Source organism: Jaculus jaculus, chromosome 14 (assembly GCF_020740685.1).
Source record: "Jaculus jaculus isolate mJacJac1 chromosome 14, mJacJac1.mat.Y.cur, whole genome shotgun sequence".
Classification (NCBI taxonomy): domain Eukaryota; kingdom Metazoa; phylum Chordata; class Mammalia; order Rodentia; family Dipodidae; genus Jaculus; species Jaculus jaculus.
Window position 1 is genome coordinate 13,157,160 of NC_059115.1, and position 18,034 is coordinate 13,175,193.

General features: G+C 50.0%; 1 protein-coding gene across 5 annotated transcripts in view; it reads left to right on the plus strand.

The window, feature by feature from the left end:
• Znf787 (zinc finger protein 787) overlaps positions 1-18,034 on the plus strand; it is a 50,065-nt gene that overhangs the window by 26,614 nt on the left and 5,417 nt on the right. For 3 of the 5 annotated variants that reach the window (XM_045133697.1, XM_045133698.1, XM_045133700.1), the window contains exon 2: positions 10,382-10,470. In XM_045133697.1, the coding sequence (XP_044989632.1) occupies positions 10,382-10,470 (89 nt within the window). Of the gene's footprint in view, positions 1-10,138; positions 10,273-10,381; positions 10,471-10,763; positions 10,841-18,034 lie in introns of those variants that run through there. The other 2 variants (XM_045133701.1, XM_045133699.1) reach the window with 2 other exon arrangements.

Consider the following 18,034-nt stretch of genomic DNA (forward strand, 5'->3'; position numbering starts at 1 on the left):
TTAAAATGTCAGAGACTGGGAGCTGTCTCCCAGATGGTCAGGCCTCACTCCAGGGCTGAGAAGACGAGGGCCTAGCTTTGGTCCAGGGCTGGATGCAGGACTTTGTGTAGATATAGCCCAAGACAAGGGGTGAGGTGACCTGCAGAGCATGAAAGTATGGCAGGACGGTAGGGAGAGTTGCTCTCTCTGTGTGTGTGTGGGGATCCTGGTGAAGGACAGGTGCAGGACAGTGAGGTGAGGAGGTCAACCAGCGGGCGTCTTGGAGCACATTGTAGAATGGCAGGTCCCTGGCACACCTGGTGTTTGCCCTCAGGTAGCTTACTACCTGGAAGGAAGTAGATGATTGGAGTTGATGGCGAAGCTGGCATGTGATATGGGGCATGGAGGAGGGGACGTTTGAGGTAACTCTTGAGAGGTGAGAAGGAACCAGGCAGGCGGAGGACCAGGGGCAGGGCTATTCAGTGAGGGGTGCCAGGCCCAGCTGGAGCAGTGGGAGTGGGTGGTGAGATCTGGGGGTCTGGAGGAAGAAGCAAGCGTTCAGAGGAGCGCGGGCCTTAAAGGATAACTTTGGATTTTGTAGAGTGGGCAGTGGGCCTGTGTGGGCAGTGCAGTGATGTGAACTGAGTTGCTCTTTGCCCCTAGCAGCTTAATTGAGATAAGATTTCCATGAGGTACGATTCACTCATTTAAAATATATGGTTCAGTGGCATTTAGTGTATTCATCGACTTCTGCACCCATCATCACAATAGATTTTAGAGCATTTTTTCTTCAGTCATTTCCTCCCACTGTCCCAGCCCCTGGGATCCACTGTACTCTTTCTCTGTATTTGCTTATTTTAGGTACCTCCTTTAGAGTTAGAATTATGTGGTCTCCTTCCTCGGGCTTGCATTTATAAGCAGGAGGTCTTTGAGGTTTATCCGTGTTGTGGTGTGTGCCAGTGAGGCTCTCCTGTTGTGGCTGAGTGACGTGATTCACCTGTTGGTGGCCAGTTGAGCTGTCTTCACTTTTTGGCTGTTGTGAATACAGTTTCTATGAATGTTCATGTAGGAATTTCTGTGTGGACAGATTTTTCAGAACTCTAGGGTATAGAAGTGAGTGGAATTGTTGGTCGATGGTAGCTGTGTGTCTAATTGTGGGGACGCCAAGTGTTTTCCTGAGCAGGTGTCCAACTTTGCGTTCCCACCATTCTCACCAGCGCTTTTCTTGCAGGCACCAGTGCTGCAGAGTGCAGCCTTTCTGGCTGGCTTGTGTTTCCCCATGGCCGGCCTGCAGCATCTTTTCCTGTGCTCACAGGTTAAGTGGATGTCTTCTTTGGAGAAGTGCCTATTCAGGCCCTTTGGCCAATTTTTAATTGGGTTATCTGAACTGAATAACCTTACAGATATAAGTTAGTCATGGTGTGAGGAGCAGGCTTGAGAGGACAGGCTGAAGCCAGGATTGTGGTGCTGGGGAGTGGAGGTGCCCAGGGGCAGGTGCTAGGATGGGTAGGTGAAGGTAAGCAAGAGAAAGAGCAGAGGGAATAGTGTCCTAGGTCCCTTCAGAATGGGGAGATGACGGTGGTGGTATGTCTTTGCTTGTGCCTTGGGATGTAAGGGAGTTAAGGCTCAGAAGTGGACCTAGGACTTGGTGGCAGAAAGCCAGAGAGGGTGTTCGTTAATGGAAAGGGAAGAGGACAGGTGGCTGGGAGGTAAAATGGAAGAGGTGGAATAAGAGGCCACCACACTAGTCGGCTAGTGCAGGGAGAGCCAAGCATTGGTGAAGGTGGGAGAGGAAGTACGTGGGGGAGGATATGGGGCACAGGGGCCAGCGGGACCAGTGGGGCAGGTGGTGCACTTAGCCTCAGCAGACGGAGAGGAGATGGTAAGATTGGCACCAGAAGAAAGCGAGGGGATAATTGGCGGGCAGGCATCCAGAGAGGGTGGGTGGGATCATCTAATAACAACAATAATAACAATAATTTGTCTGTGGCTTAATAGCCCTGTCAGATCCATGCACTAATTGGATCGCTCAAGGGCCCTGCTGGGGTGGGCTGCGGGAGGGCTCCCTCTCTTGCTTCCTCTGCAGGATGAAGGTCAGATCTAGGTGAGCGTCTACAGAAGCTGGAGGGCAGACTGAGAGACTGGAGGTGCTGGGCCAAGAGGGGTGCTGAGGAGTGGGGGAGGATGGGCAGGACCACTGGGGTTCCTTTTCAGAAAGTTCTGAGTTTGCAAGGTGCCCAGCATCACGTTGCTTCCTCACATTGCCTGGAATGTTCTTTTCATTTTCTCTTTTTTTCTAATCTATGGTGCTGGAGGCTGAACCTAGGACTCAAACATAGGGCCTCCCTTGTCCATGCTAGGTAAGAGCGCTACTGACCAATTGGGGTACTACCCTGGAATTAAGAAACTGACTCTGGATTGGAGAGATGGCTTAGTGGTTAAGGTGCTTGCTTGTGAAGCCTAAGAACCCCAGTTTGATTCCCCAGGACCCACATAATCCAGATGCACAAGGGGGTGCATGTGTCTGGAGTTTTGTGTGCAGTGGCTGGAGGCCCTGGTGTGCCCATTCTCTCTCTCTGCCTCTTTCTCTTAAGTAAAATTAAGGAGGGGGAAAAATAAGAAAAAGAACCTGACTCTTAGATTCCTTTGCCTAAGAGTGGGCTAATGGGACTAGCTGCTGCTTGGAGCAGAGCCTAGAAGAAAAAAGCTGTCCCTTGGAGCCATTTAAGCCAAGAGTGAGTCCAATGCTTCTGCTGCTGCTGCTGCTCTGTGTTCTATGGCTGTAGTTACTGCTGACAGGACTCACTGGTGTATTTATTGAACAGCAAAAAAACAGTAAAAATATGGAAGCTGGAGAAATGGCTCAGCCTTGCCTGCAAAGCCTAATGACCTGGGTTCAATTCTCCAGTAGCCTTGTAAAGCCAGATGCATAAAGTGGTGCATGTGTTTGGAGCTTGTTTGCACTGGCTAGAGGCCCTTGAGTGTCCACTCCCTCTCTGTCTCTCTCCTCTCTGCATGCAAATAAAATATTTTAAAAAACATTAATATGTGAATAAGTTGAGCATTTCATGGGCAAAGGACAGAATTTTTGACTAAATGGTAAAAACATTTGTTAAAGGAAGGCAGATCTAGGAGTATGACCTGTCGGATTCTTTTGATTCAGAGTGCCTCCACCCCCCCCTCCACAGCCACACATCACAAATGCAGTCACACTAAGCCCACCTGTTGCTTCCAACAGTTCCATAGGCAATTTGTTACTTTTAACATGCCTTGTCTTCAAGGCTGTCATCGTATTTCACTCATGCACACATTGTTCTGGGTCATAAGTGTAACCAGGTCACCAAGGAAGTAGGACAAAGATCATATAGCTTAAGATCAGTCAGCCTCTCTTAACATTCCTTGTCAATTTTGGTCATCTGTGTTGTTCAGGCCAAAGATAAATTAAGGCAGAGGAAATCTACTCACATTATTTTAAGCAGGCTGATTACATGGCTGAAGATTAGCTTCAGGGCAAGTTACAAGACTGTAGCTTAGCAGAAAAAAGCATCTGATAGCAGTATTCTCAGGAATGTTACTTGTACGGTCCATAAGTTTGTTCTTACAGTCCTTTCCCACGCTCTACCACTGAGCCACACTCCTGCCTAGCTTGGGATTTTCTCAAGTGCATGTTAGGGCCCTTTTCTTCCCTAGGAGTTACCCTGTGCTCCAAAGCTGGGTCAGAGCTGCCCAGTGCTGGCCTCAGGTGCCCAGCTCCTGGGGCCTCCCTTTACTCTGCACTCATCCCTCTCTTGCAGATGAGGGTCTGCTGCATCCCACTCCCTGCCTTGTGAGAGCTCAGGGTGGGGCTCAGGGCCAGCAGCTGCCTGAAAGGACCAGTGAATAAATGGGTGGGAAAAGAAGACTGGGTAGCAGTGAACATCCTTCTTAAGCTCTGCAAAATCCCGGATTCTTCCACAGCTCGCTTCCACTGCAACTGTTGGACAGTTCCTTGAAGCGCCAACTGTTCTGTCTTGCAGAGGATGCAGCTGAGGCCCAGAGGCTGAGTTGCTGGCTCAAGGTCACAAAGCACAGCTGTGTGTGCCTTGGTTCAGCCTCCAGGCTGGGATTGGTACCTCTGTGTGGGATGTCCAGATGAAGAGAGAACATTTGTGCCCCCAGCTTGCTTGTTTAAGTCTCCCTTGTCCCTGGGACTCTGCACAGGAACCCAGCTTGTAGAGCAGTATGCACTCTGCTCCAGGCAGCCACTCTTGGCAGTCCTGTAGCCTTGCTATTGGGAGAAGTCAAGCATAGGAAGGGGTACCTGTGACTCTTGGTAGAAAGCCACAGATTCCCCACAGACAATACCTATCACACCTCCGTATATCTCTGCCTTCCAGCCTACTGGCAGGGCCTCAGTGCAAAGCAGATTCAGGGCTATGAAAAAGGAAAGAGGACTGGAACACCTTTCCTTCCTTCTTAGGCCTCTGGGTCTTTTAGGACATTGTTATGTAGTACTTTACCTGTAGGATGGGAGCAGATCCTCCCTGTACCTGAAGTCTGCCAGCAGTAGGGGCAGGGCCAGCAGGTAACTCACCAGCACCTGCTCCCTGGATCCATTGGACCTCTTGCATGAAACTTGGTCCACAGACAAACTTGTCAGGAATTCAGGATAGCAGTGCACAGCACTTAGCCCAAGCTGGGTCTCCTCCTGCTGGCTGCCCTCCCACCTCATGGCTTGACTCGTGGGCCCCACTCTTCTGGCCTTGCAAAGCTTGCCTTAACCTGGCTCACATTAGGAGCTGCTTCTATAAGAGGCAGCTAGGAAATATTTTAGACTGTGCAGACCAGGAGGCAAACCAGAGCTGTCGTTCATATATAGACAGTTGGACCACATTTGAAACGTGACTAGTTAAAGGGAGAAGCCATTCTCTTGGCAGGATTTTGCCTTTTTCCGACCATCTCAGTGTAAAGTTGAGGGTGGACACCCCACTTCTCACCCTGCCAACTCTCTTGCCTTCCCCAGCCCCCTACTGAGTCTCGCGTGTTTCCGTGTGGATTGCCTCATGGCCTATTTTGAGCAGCCAGGCAGCCAGGCTTGCAGGAGCTAGAAGTGGTCGTCTGTCCACTGCAGCTCTGCAGGGCGAGGTGAGAGTGGAGGACTGGCTCACCCTGCCAACCCCCCGCCCATGGCTGGGCCCTCATCCTCCCATCAGGAAGCTGGGCCTGAGCTGGAGGCCTGGGAGGGCTCTGAGGCCGGGAAGTCCCTTGCTTCTTGAGTTCTGGGTTTATTGTTTCAGTGGAAACACATTGTCACACTTGGCAGACAAGTTTCAGCACAGGAAAGGAGGGAGAGGACAGCCACTCCCTTCCCACCTCCTTGCCCCTTGGCAGCACCCTGGCAGTGTTGCATGGTTCGTGTCCTGTTCCATGTGACTGTGGGCTTAGTGAGCCCTGGCAGTTCATGCACACAGAATCCTGTACCACGTGACTCTTTGCTTCTTTTCCTGTCATTTGGCTTGTTCCCCTGTCTGGCCATCATACTAATGGCATGAGAATTCTGTTTCCATGCAGATGGATGCTTTCTTTTGGGCGTATGCCAAGGGTGGGAATTCAGGCTCATATCACTACTACCAAGAAGTTGGCAAGTTGTTTTCCAAAGTGGTTGCACTATTTGGGATTTACCCATTGTGTTTGAAGGTTCTCCTTTGGAGTTTTTGTCAGTTTTCAAGACAGGGTCTCATGTAGCTCACACTGGCCTTGAGTGAGGCATGTAGCCGAGGATGGACTTGAACTCCAGATTCTTGTGCCTCCACCTCTGAGTTAGGATTATAGGTGTGTACCATCCTCCTTTAGAGTTTTGGTGTTCATATTAGGTCACCTGAGGACCCCTTCACTGTTATTCCCCTCTTAGTGTGTCCCATTGGGTATGAAAATTAAGTTGATGTCAAACAGATGACTAAGAGAAAAGCTCGGATTCCTTACTGAATGCATAATGAGGGCATCATGTAAAAGTGGGGCCAGGGGTGATTAGGTCTGGGTTCTTCTCTGCTGGGTGACTAGTGATCTCTCTGGAGTGTGGCTGCAGAGGCTAAGGGCCAAGGACTGGCAGGGGTGTTTGGGTGAGCCTTGCTTGTGCAGAAGTCCCTTGGCCTCAGTTCCCATCTCTGATAAGATTCTTGTACAGTTCACATGGGGGTTGTACCCTGGCTTTCAGGAAGAACAGGGAGTCATCTGCTGTCCCATAGACCTTGGGGTTGAAATCTTCCCTTGCCAAGTGGTGTGTTCTGCCAGCCTCGCTAGCTGTGCCTCCACATTTAGCCATTTGTCTGTTTTGATACATAGTCCTGTCACAGGCTGTCAAAACATTAACCTTTGTAGTTTTTCTTCTTGCTGTGCATGCAGTTAGCTGTTTTTGTCAGAACAGAAAACATTAGGAAAAGTGGGCATGGGAAAGACAAATCACCCTTAGGAAGAGGCAGGAAGCCTTGCTAGTGGCATGTCATCATGATTGACAGCCTGTTGTCCCTGTGGAGTTGGGCCCACATCTACTTCCTGCTGACTGATGATTTGCTGACGCTTTGTCTCATAATTGGGTGAATGGGTTCTTCCAGTTAAAAATCTCCCTGTTAAACTTTGCTGGTGTTAAACATTTTTTCTGCAAACAGCATCTTAAGAGTTGGGTTCCCTCCATGTACCCTCTGGAGCTGGTTACAACTCTGGTTAGCATGGCCACCCTGTGCAGGTTCGTGGAGCTATTGAGACCTGACTCCAGCAACTCAGCTTTGCGTGGTCTATCCACATGTCCTGTTGTGTGTTTCTCCCTCCTAAGCCAGGATTCATTGTGTTTTCTTTTTCAAGACTCGGCTTGGCCTGGTTCCAGTTACTTGTGGAGTGTGGCAGGGGACATTAAGGTCTGTCAGGGTGTTTGGATGAGGCCTGCTTATGCAGAAGTCTCTTGGCCTTGGTTCCCATCTCTGATAAGGTTCTTGGATGTTTCACATGGGGGTTGTACCATTTACTATTTATTCCTGCTCAGTTGTGAGGGCACATCCCTAGAATTAAAAGAAACTGACTCTTAGATTCCTTTGCCCAAGAGTCCGCTAGTGGACTAGTGACTTCTTGGGGAAAAGCCTGAAAGAAGGAAAAGCGGCCCTTGGAGTCATTTAAAATAAAACACGAGTGAACTGCTACTTCTGCTGCCACCACTGCGCTGATGTTTCTACAGCCGTAGCTTCTGCTCACACACACTCAGTGGTGTTTTTATTGACCAGCAAAAGCCGGTAATAGTACCTGAAGAATTTAGTGTCACATGGGCAAAGACAGGCAACATGTGAGTGAGGGGCAAGGACCCTTTGACTCCAAATAACTCTTGAAACATCTGTTAAAGGAAGGGATTTAGGGTTACGACCTGTTTGACTCTGTTGATTCAGAACACACACACACGTACCCTCCAATCACAAATGCAATCACACGAAGCCTACCTGTTGCCTTCAACATTCTTGTGAGCAATTCATTAGTTTTATTTTTATTTATTTCAATTAGTTTTATTTTTTTATGAGGGAGAGAATTGGCACACCAGGCCCTCTAGCCACTGCAGTTGAACTCCAGACATGTGTGCCACCTTGTGTGTATGTGTGAGCTGGTGCACATGCGCCCAACTTTGTGCATTTGGCTTACATGGGTTCTGGGGAGTTGCACCTGGGTTCTTAGGCTTCACTGGCAAGTACCTTAGCCACTAAGCCATCTCTCCAGCCCTCAATTAGTTACTTAAACCTTTTATTTATTTGCAAGCACAGAGAGATAGAGAGAATGGGTACACCAGGGCCTCCTGCTGCTGCAAATGAGCTCCAGATGCATGTGCTAGTTTATGCATCTGGCTTTACATGGGTACTGGGGAATTGAACTCCGGTCATTAGGCTTTGCAGAGCAGCACCTTAACCACAAGCCTCTCCAGCCCAGATAAACCATTTTTTTTTTGTTTGTTGTCAGATCATGGTTTTAGGCTGCTAGCTCATAATATGGTTTACCACCCTTGCTGGAATCTTGTGGGAGAAAGCACAGAAATGGAGTCTCCGTCCCAGGTTATGAGGGGAACAGGTCCTAGCCATTGGTTGGGCTAATGGTTAAGGATGCTTATATAAAACCATGGGTTTGGGTAAAACTCCTTGCTTTATATGGTATTTTTCTGTAGGTGTTAATGAGGGGCATTTTGAAGAGCAGTTTATGAAAACAAATACACCTTTTTAAATCCCAGCACTTGGGAGGCTGAGGTAGGGAGATTGTCCAGGAGTATTAGTTACTTTAGTGAGTTCTTGAGCAGTTAGTCCCTTAATTCCCTAGGAGCATTTAGGGATAACTGTTACTTTGTGGGTGCTGGGGTGTCCTCGGTTGTCAGGTCAGTGCTGCCATCATAGGGATGGAAGAGGAAGCCAGATTGGGGTGGAGGGCGCACAGTGAACAGGGCCTCAGAGGAGATTGGCTTCATCTCAAATCCAGAGTCTGGCAGGGACAGCTGTCGTCCCTTGAACAGAGGCTCTTGGACCTGGAGGGACACAGCTGAGGGGTCCCAGCTGGCTGGGCCAGTAGGGGGTGGGTGGCTCAGGACCCTCCTGAGGGCTGGGTCTGGCCCAGGCCTTCTGCTGGCTGGCCCCAAAGATCCATGCCTTTGTGTTTCCCCTGGGGAGCAGGCTTGTGACAGCCTTGCTGCTTGCTGCTTGCTGCTGTGTATGGCTTTCACACGTCATTCCACGATGCCTGCTGCTATCGGACCTGCAAGTTCTCCTTTCAAGCTTCATTTCACTGCTTGTTGGTTATAGAAGTTAGGGGCCACATTGTGTCACCAGTTCCTCCCTCCAGTTGTATTAGAATGTCCTTGGTCCATGAAGTATTGTCTGGAAGCCCTCTGGTGGCTTTTCCAGTCCTTCATCTGAGTGCTGACCTTGTTACCTCAGCTCATGGACACCAGGCCACCCGTCTGAATGCAGCGTCCTGAGGGACTGGAATCAGGAGCCTGGCCCACCCTGTCTGGCTTGACCTCAGCTTGTTACGTATTGTGTGTGTGTCCATGTGTCTGTACTCATGCAGAGGACAACTTTGGCATGTTCTCTCTCACCTTTATTTGAGACAGCCTTTCTTGTTTTGCTGTGCGTGTGCCAGTGTAGCTGGCCTGTGAGCTTCCAGATTCTCCTGGCTCCACTTCCCATTGTGATGGCATGCTGGGATTACAGACGTGTGCCACTTTGCATCTGGCTCTACGTGGGTGTTGGGGAGGACTGAACTGGGGCTGGCAGGCTTGCAGACCTTTAACTGCTGAGCCATCTCCCCAACCCCTTGACTTCAGTTCTGCATAAAGTGCAAGCATATGGAGTTCATTTGCAACAGCAAGAGACCTTAGTATTCATGCAAATAAGTGTATGTATATATGCTTTTTCGAGGTAGGTTTTCACTCTAGGCTGGCCTGGAGTTCACTCTGAATTCTCAGAGAGGCCTCGAACTCATAGCGATCCTTCTACCTGTGCTTCCCAAGTGCTGGGATGAAAAGTGTGCGCCACTGCACCCGGCTTTGTTGTTGTTTTTTGAGGTAGGGTCTCACTCTACCCAGGCTGACCTGGAATTCATTTGTTAGCCTCAGGCTGGCCTTGAACTCACAGTGATCCTTCTACCTTGGCCTCCCAAGTGCTGGGATTAAAGGCGTGTGCCACCATGCTGGCCAATAATTTTTTTAAAAATTTATTTTATTTATTTGAGAGAGGGAAAGAGAGAGAAGAGGGGGAGGGAATGGGCATGCAAATGAACTCCAGATGCATATGTCACCTTGTGCTTCTGGCTTATGTGGGTCCTGGTGAATTGAACCGAGGTCCTTTGGCTTTGCAGGCAAGCGCCTTAACTGCTAAGCCATCCCTCCAGCCCCCAGCCAATAACTTTTTATTTTAACAGAGAAAATACAGCATGAATGCCTTAGGAGGCTTATGCATGAGCTGGTGCCTCTTACCTGTGGTGTGGTGGGTGATGTCATGTGATACATGTTAGGTCTCAGGACGCCCTGGCCTAGGGAGCTTCTTCTGGCTGCTGCAGTCACTGCTGTGAAGGGCAAGCTCAGGCACGCAGACCACCTCCAGCCGGTGCCTAGTCTACATCATCCTGTTGAAATGGCATGCACTCTTGTACCCATCTTGCCCACGAGAAACTGAGGCATGGAAGTGGAGTTGTATCCCTGGGTCCTGATGTAAATGGAGCTGTGGCAGGGGTCTGCATGGGTGGCCGCAGCCGGTGTAGTTCCTGGCGCTGAACTCTGTCCTGAATCAGAGGTGTCAGGTTAGCTCAGCCCATTACTTCTCAGTGCATACTGAAGGCCCCTGTCTGCTGGGGGCTTTGCTTTTTGACATATTGTAAACTGTTTTCCCGTCTTGTCCTCTTCCAACAGGAACCCAGACATGGAGCTGCGGGAAGAGGCCTGGTCTCCGGGGCCGCTGGATTCTGAGGACCAGCAGATGGCCAGTCACGAGAACCCAGGTGAGGTGGCCTTGGTGGTGCCTCAGCCAACCCCAGTGTTCTCCCACTAGGCCGTGGAGACATGCTCCTCCCTGTATCCCCTCTGAGGCTCTGGAGTGCCTGGACTCCTGCTTCCAGCCTTCCCAGGGCTGTCCACCCTCCCAGCTTAGAGTAAAGGGTTGGTGTTGTGATCACCAAGTGTCCTTTCCATAGGACTGACTGTCCTGGGGCCTTCTCATTCCCCTCCCTGTTCCTCCAGCCTGACAGTTGTTGAGGACCCTCCCCCCATGTCCCACACTTTGTTGTGGTTGCAGGAACCCCATGACTTTCTCTCGCATGCAGCTCTTGAGACCAGGGTGGCCACCCACACTCAGAGGCCAGGAAGTGACGAGTGAGTGAAAGGGCTGGGGACAGATGGTGATGGGAAATCTGAGGGCATGTGCTAATGTTTTGGGAGAGATGGGTGGGCTTAATATAAAATCTTCCACTTTGAAGTGTTGGCAGTGTGTGTTTTGTTATTAAATAAAGCATTACTTGGGTTGAATAAAACTCACCTGTGGGCTGTGTGGTGGGTGGGTATGCTGGCAAGGACTCCATTATGGCCCACTGGCACCCTCGCTGTTCTCCCTCCATCCCTGGGTGATAACCAGCCCGATGACAAGAAGGCCTTGGAGAGGAGGCACACTAGTGGGACACCATGATCTGTCACCTGGGCCAGGTACCGTTGTCCCTCAGGCTTGGCTTCCTCATATAATAAATCAGTGCTACAACACATTGTTTCAGTGTTCCTTAGACTTGCTGGTAAGGCCTGGGGTCGCTTGTACTTTCACTGTCATCTGCACACATGGACATGCCTCATGTGCTCATTTGTGGGGCTGGGAAGAACATTCTGCACAGATACTGACTGCACTCCAGGCACATATTGGTTTCCCAACACTGGCAGCTCTGGCCCCTACTGGAGCACTGGCTCTGGACAGTGGGTGCCCAGTTGCTTAGCTCTGTTTCCGTAGTAGCTGCTGAGTGAGGAAGGGATGTTTCCAAGAACCAGTGGAGAATTAGATTGGTTTATTAAGGGCTTTTAGAAGAGTTACAGAATTTATTTCCCCTGCAGTTGGGTTTTTTGAGGAAGCGTGTTCAGCTCTCTAGGTTTAATGCTGGTACTGAGAATGGCACTTCCTGTGTGGCCCTCCCCCCCATCACCAGCTTCCTTGGGTCAGCCACCTCACTGAGCACATAGAACCCTGGGAGGTTGGGCTGCTTGCAGGCCAGCTTCATTTTTCAAAGAACCAGTGGCAGGAGAGGCTGAGCAGCTTGCCCAGAGCTGGGGGACAGAGTGAGCACGAGCCCCGTGACTGGAGCAGTTTCCCAGTTGGCCTCCTGGGCATCTACTCTTCTCATAGCTCCTGCTAGAGTTCCAGTGTGGAGTGTGCAGTGGCCAGGGCCAGATGGGGGACACCTGGGCTGTCTTGGGGCTTTGTTTGAGCATATTCAGAAAGAAAAGCAGAATAGCCAGGTGAGAAGAGTGGTTTTGGAGTCTTGGAAGGCTCCCACTGGGCCAGTGAGGTGAGGCTCTGCCCTCTGGGGCTTTGAGCTCCTGTTGCTGTGTCCTTGGAGTTACCTTGGAGAGTTCCCTTCAAAGCCACTGTGTGGCCCTTGAGTCTTTCCAGATCCCCACATATGAACACGGCAGCTACATAGACAAACTCAAGTGCCCAGAGTCTATCACCATACACATCAGGCCTCCAGCACCCTGTGAAGTCCCGCAGGTATGGATGGGGCCAAGCCACCTTGACCTGTGTGTATCTGGATAGCTGGGAAAAAGAATGCAGAGAAGGTGACCTTCAGGTGGTCACTGGAAAGCTTGGGAAGACCCATGGTTGAAAGTAGGAAGTATTCTGTCCAGATCTACATCAGAGGAAAGAGGGGCGGATGACCAAAGGTCGGAGCAGCCAGGGCCCCTGGTGCTCTTGAACCAACCAGGCGCAGCCCTGTAGCAGCAATCCTGCTGGTCCCTGTCATTGCTAGCAGGGAGGAAGGAGAGAAGGTCCTGATGGAAGTGGTGGAGCCTGAACATGTGTGAAAGTAAGCGGCCATCTCTGACTGCAATGGGAAAACAGCTGGGAAGTCACACCCTACTGACTCCCACGTCAGGACACCTACACTTATAACTGGAGCAAGGGACTAGTTTCCCAGAGGTTATTATACAGAAATTTCTCAGGACACACTGAGAGATAGCCTAGCACACACACACAGAACCACAGAAATGAGGGCCAGGGCTCAGGGTAGGAGTAACAACACAGGCCATTTCAGAAGTGAACACTAGAAAGGAATTCCCTGTTCCTTGGGCAGAATTGAAGGTGAAAAGGAAGATAATTACAAGATGGAAACTGTCAAGAATACCGGAGACAGGTGAAAGCCCAGCATACAAGTCAGAGCCCTGAAGCCCAAGGCACAGGCGTAGGGTTCATAGTAAAGAATAGAACTCAAGCATTAAGAGCCCGAAGCTTAAAAATGATACGTGGGAAAGGGGAGCTCCCAACTGTGAGCATGTCAGTCCAGATGAGCCCCAAAGATGTATTGTGTTCAGACTATTGATTAGAAGGAAAGAGGGCAGTCAGGGAGATAGTGAGGAGCTTGCTTTGTAAGCATAAGGACCCAAGTTTGATCCCCAGAACCCATGTAAAAATGCCTGGTGGTATGCTCCACACCTGAATTCAGCCCTGGGGAAGTGGGGCAGGAGGAGGATCCCTGGGGCTCACCGGCCAGTCATTGTGAGCTAATTTGTGAGCTCCAGGCCAGTGGAGACCTTTTCAAAGGAGGTGGAGGATGACACTTGAGGCTGTCTAGCCTCCATGCTCACACCTGTAAGAACAACCCTGGGGCTGAGGATGTGGCTCTGTTACCGAGCACTTGTTGGCACACCTAAGCCCTGTGCTTTATCTCACCTGCTGCAAACACAACAATCCCCCAGGTTTCTTGGCAAAAGGAACAAATGGTTATAAGGAAAAGTAAGTTTAGGGGGCTGGAGAGATGGCTTAGTGGCTAAGGCACTTGCCTGTGAGGCCTAAGGACCAAGGTTCTATTCCTCAGGCCCCATGTAAGCCAGATGCACACAGTGGCACAAGCGTCTGGAGTTTGCAGTGGCTGAAGGCCCTGGCACACTCATTCTCTAATAAATAAATAATAAAAAAATTTTAAAAAGTAAATGTAATTGTCATCAGACTTTATTAGCTACACTTCAAGTCAAAAATAGAGGAATATTGAATACTCGAGGTGAAAAAGTGAGTGATCAGAAAGTCCATTTCCTGTGTGCCTCCACAGTGACAAGAGTGGTGGTCTCCGTGGTGGTGAGCAGAGACTGGCTTTGAGCACAAGGTGAGGACCAGCTGGTGCCCCAGATGCCTGATGGTGGCAGCATAGCTGAGAAACAAGGAAATGAGGACAGAAAATGTGTAGGTGTTTCAGTATCCGAAGCGGACCTGCACAGGCAGCGTGAGCCTGTGGTGTTGGAAGTTTTTACTCCGTGAGGATGACAGAGGTGTAGATGCTGAATGTATGGGAATCTGGACCCGCAAATTTATAAAAAGAAAAGAAAAGACTAATTCTACTATTTAATTTTTCCCCCCTTTTTAGTGTGAGTGTGTGGTGTAAGTGCATGCGTGCGTGTGTGCGTGTGTGTGTGTGTGTGTGTGTAGGCAGGCCAGAGGCTGAAGTCTGGGGTGTCTCCTTGATTGTCCTCCACCTTATGTATCAAGACAGTGTCTCCGACTTAACCCAGAGCTCATTGGTTGGCTACTCTAGCCAGCTCCAGGGTCCCCCGTCTCTGCCTCCCAGGCACTGGGATTACAAGTGGGCCACCATGCTCGCTCAGCATTTCTGGACTTCAGTCCTCACACTTGCACAGAAAGCCTTTTCCGGACTGAGCCATCTCTCCAGCCCATATTGTGCATTGAAAGAAGCCAGTTCGTCTCTGGAAAGTGCTGCAAGGATCTGGAGCAGGGAGTGGGCAAGACCAGCGCTGAGGCTGACCTTGAGCTCACCCTGTAGGCCAGGCAGGCCTTGAACTTTGATCCATTCTGCCTCAGCCTCTGGGGGAGCTAGAATTACACACCTGAACCACCACGCCAAATTTCAGTCTTTGACTTTGTAGTGATGTTGGGAAAGGAGGGACCGCTTAGTCACCTTGGAGACTAGTGTAGCCTACTGGGCAACATGAGGAAGTGCATTCGCCCTACCCGAGTCCCAGCTTGCAGGTAGTAGACTAGACGTCACAGAACAGCCCCTCTGCATGCAGTTGGCCATGGTCTGAGCATTGTGCACACATCACATCCTTGCTGTCCCAAAGGGACATGAGGAGATGCCACGAGCTTCCTGGGAAAGGACAGGACTGCCTGCAGGGGATTCAGTCAACCTTTTGACATTGCAACAAGCCATCATCCACAAATGTGTTGGCCTGTGTTCATAGCCAGCCTGGGATGCATGCAGCCTATGGGTGGACAGTGCTGGCCATGGCAAGTTTGTACCCCGTGGGAGTGGGTCCAGATACTGTTGGCAGAGACTGAGACAAAGGCACCCTGAGTGGAACCTGCAGCCAGCAAAGCCATGTGGTCCTGGTTCTTCAGCAGGAGTGCTGAAAGGAAAAAGGCACAGGGGCTCCTGGGATGGCACCAGGTTAGAGGGCAGGACCAAAGCACACCATGTTGGCATGCACACTTGGGTGGCAGAGCTGTGAGAAAATGTCAGGGGTTTGCTTACCATGCCAGGCTCATGTTGGAGCTGGGCACAGGGACAGGGGCTCCTGGGAGGCAGTGCTACCTGACCCGTTGTTTCCTTTTGTTTCTTTTCCATTTCCTTCCCTCTTCCCTTTACCCTCCTTCCCCTTTCCTGTCCCTCTGCGTCTCATTCACTCATACTCTGTGGCCAGGATCTCAGTACATAACCCAGCCCAGCCTTTACACTTTCAGTGACCCTCCTGCCTTTGTGTCTTGAGTGTGGAATTACAGGAGGGAGCTATCACACCCAGGCCTGTTTGTCTCTGTGAAAGAAAATATTTTTATTTACTTATAAATAGAGGGAGAGAATAGGGAGGGAAGAAGACACAGAAGAGAGGGAGATGAGAAAGGATATGGGTGTACCAGGGCTTCTTGGCCACTGCAAATGAACTCCATATATACGCGCCACTTTGTGCATCTGGCTTTCTGTGTGTACTGGGGAATTGAACCTGGGCCTCCAGGCCTTGTAAGCAGGAGACTTTGATTGCTAAGCCATCTCCCTAGCACCCCTCTCCTGTTTGTCTATATTCACCTCTGTATTTAATTTTGGGATGCTTTGTATTTGCCAGTGTTCCACAGAAGGTCAAAGTTCAGTAAAACGGCAGTTCTTGGGCCAGTGTTGCTGCTTTGGGGGATGTGAATGGAGGTGGGCTGTTCCCCTCTGTGTCAGGGCTGGAGAAGTCAGTGGACTCTGGTCTCTCCTGCAGGTCACTGCTCCCAGTGTCAAAGCCTCATACCTTCTTGTTTCTGCTTTTAAAAAAAATATTTTATTTATTTATTTATGAGAGAGAAAGAGACAGGTAGGAAGAGAATGGGCAAGCCAGGGCCTTCAGCCGTTGCAGCTGAACTCCAGACACATGTGCTACCCTGTGTATCTGGCTTATGCGGGTCCTGGAGAATCAAACCTGGGTCCTTTGGCTTTGGAGGCAAGTGTCTTAACCACCAAGCCATCTCTCCAGGTCAAGAACTCCACATTTTAAAATATTTATTTAAAAAAAAAATTATTGGGCTGGAGAGATGACTTAGTGGTTAAGGCGTTTGCCTGAAAAGACAAAGGACACCAGTTTGATCCCCAGGACCCATGTAGGCCAGATGCACAAGGGGGCACATGCTTCTGGAATTAGTTTGGCTGGAGGCCCTGGCACACCCATTTTTTCTCTGTCAAATACAACATATTTTAAAAACATTTATTACTTGCAAGGAGAGGGAGGGAGAGAGAAGCTACGTGTGTGTGCTCATGCACATGCGCTCGATGCTCATGCCAGGGCCTCTTGCTTCTGTAAGTGGATTCCAGATGCATACACCACTTTGTGCATCTGGCTGTGGGCTCCGGAAAATTAAACCCAGGCTGTCAGGTTTTCAGGCAGACACCTTTAGCCGCTGAGCCCTTTTTACAGCCCAGTCTCCTTTTAAGAAATTAGACCTTGATTTATGTTTAACAGTGTTTAACACTGTTAGACCACCATGTGGCAGGCACCTGAGCAGAGCTGCCCTTGCCCGTAGCTCACCTGCAGGCTAACCTTGGCTCCTTGTGGACTGGTCCTCAGCTGTGCTTTCCCATGTTAGCTGGTGGCAGCCTTGAAGCAAGGTGGGGATATTGCCCCCCAACCCCGGTTCCATGACCCTCCTCCACACCCCTAGTCACTTTCTACTGTAGCCTACATTCGAAGCTGGGTCACAGTGCATTGGTCCATAAGCCTGTTGAGTGCAGTGCAGGGGGGCAGCGGCAGGGCAGGGCAGGGCAGGGCAGGGCTGCCTTTCTTGACAGGTTTAATACAGTGAAAGACTCACTTTAATTAAAGGGTGCAACCCTTGCAAGAGCCAGTAGACTGGCTCTGTTTGCAGTGGAGTGTGGCTTCGCCACCACACTGAGCCCCAGTCACTCTGCCTGGGGGGCAAATAGCTTGATATTTCAGTTCACTAGTCTTCTCTGTCTCTGAACCATGAACTTCTAACTTATGTTTGATGCACTGACAACTCAGGAGCCTTCCTTTTATTCCTCTTACTTAGCATAACAAAGTAATGGGTTTCATTGTGACATTTTCATACATTCATTACACACACACACACACACACACACACACGTGATTTTTTTTTAAGACAAGCCCAAGAGACTGGCCTTTTTTTATTTTTAATGAGAGGGAGAGTGAGAGGGCCTGCAGCCAATGTAATAGAACTGCAGACTTGTGCGCCACCGTGTGTGCACGTGAGACCTTGTGCATGTGTCACCCTGTGTCACCATCTGGCTTACACGGGGTCTGGGGAGTTGAACATAGGTCAGTCCTTAGATTTCGCAGGCAAGTGCCTTAACCACTAAGCCAATTTTTCCAGGCCTCATGTTTTATTTTTTTTTTTTTAAGAGTTTTAAAATTTTTATTTGAGAGTGACAGAGAAAGAGACAGAGAGAGAGAGAGAGAATGGGTGCGCCAGGGCTTCCAGCCACTGTGAACAAACTCCAGGTGCGTGCGCCCCCTTGTGCATCTGGCTCACGTGGGTCCTGGGAAATCGAGCCTTGAACCATGAGCTTTAGGCTTCACAGGCAAGCGCTTAACTGCTAAGCCATCTCTCCAGCCCTCATGTTTTATTCTTAATCACTCCTTCCTCTTCCCTAATAACTCTTTTTTTTAAATTTTGTTTATTATTTATTTATTTATTTATTTGAGAGCGACAGACTCAGAGAGAAAGACAGATAGAGGGAGAGAGAGAGAATGGGCGCGCCAGGGCTTCCAGCCTCTGCAAACGAGCTCCAGACGCGTGCGCCCCCTTGTGCATCTGGCTAACGTGGGTCCTGGGGAACCGAGCCTCGAACCGGG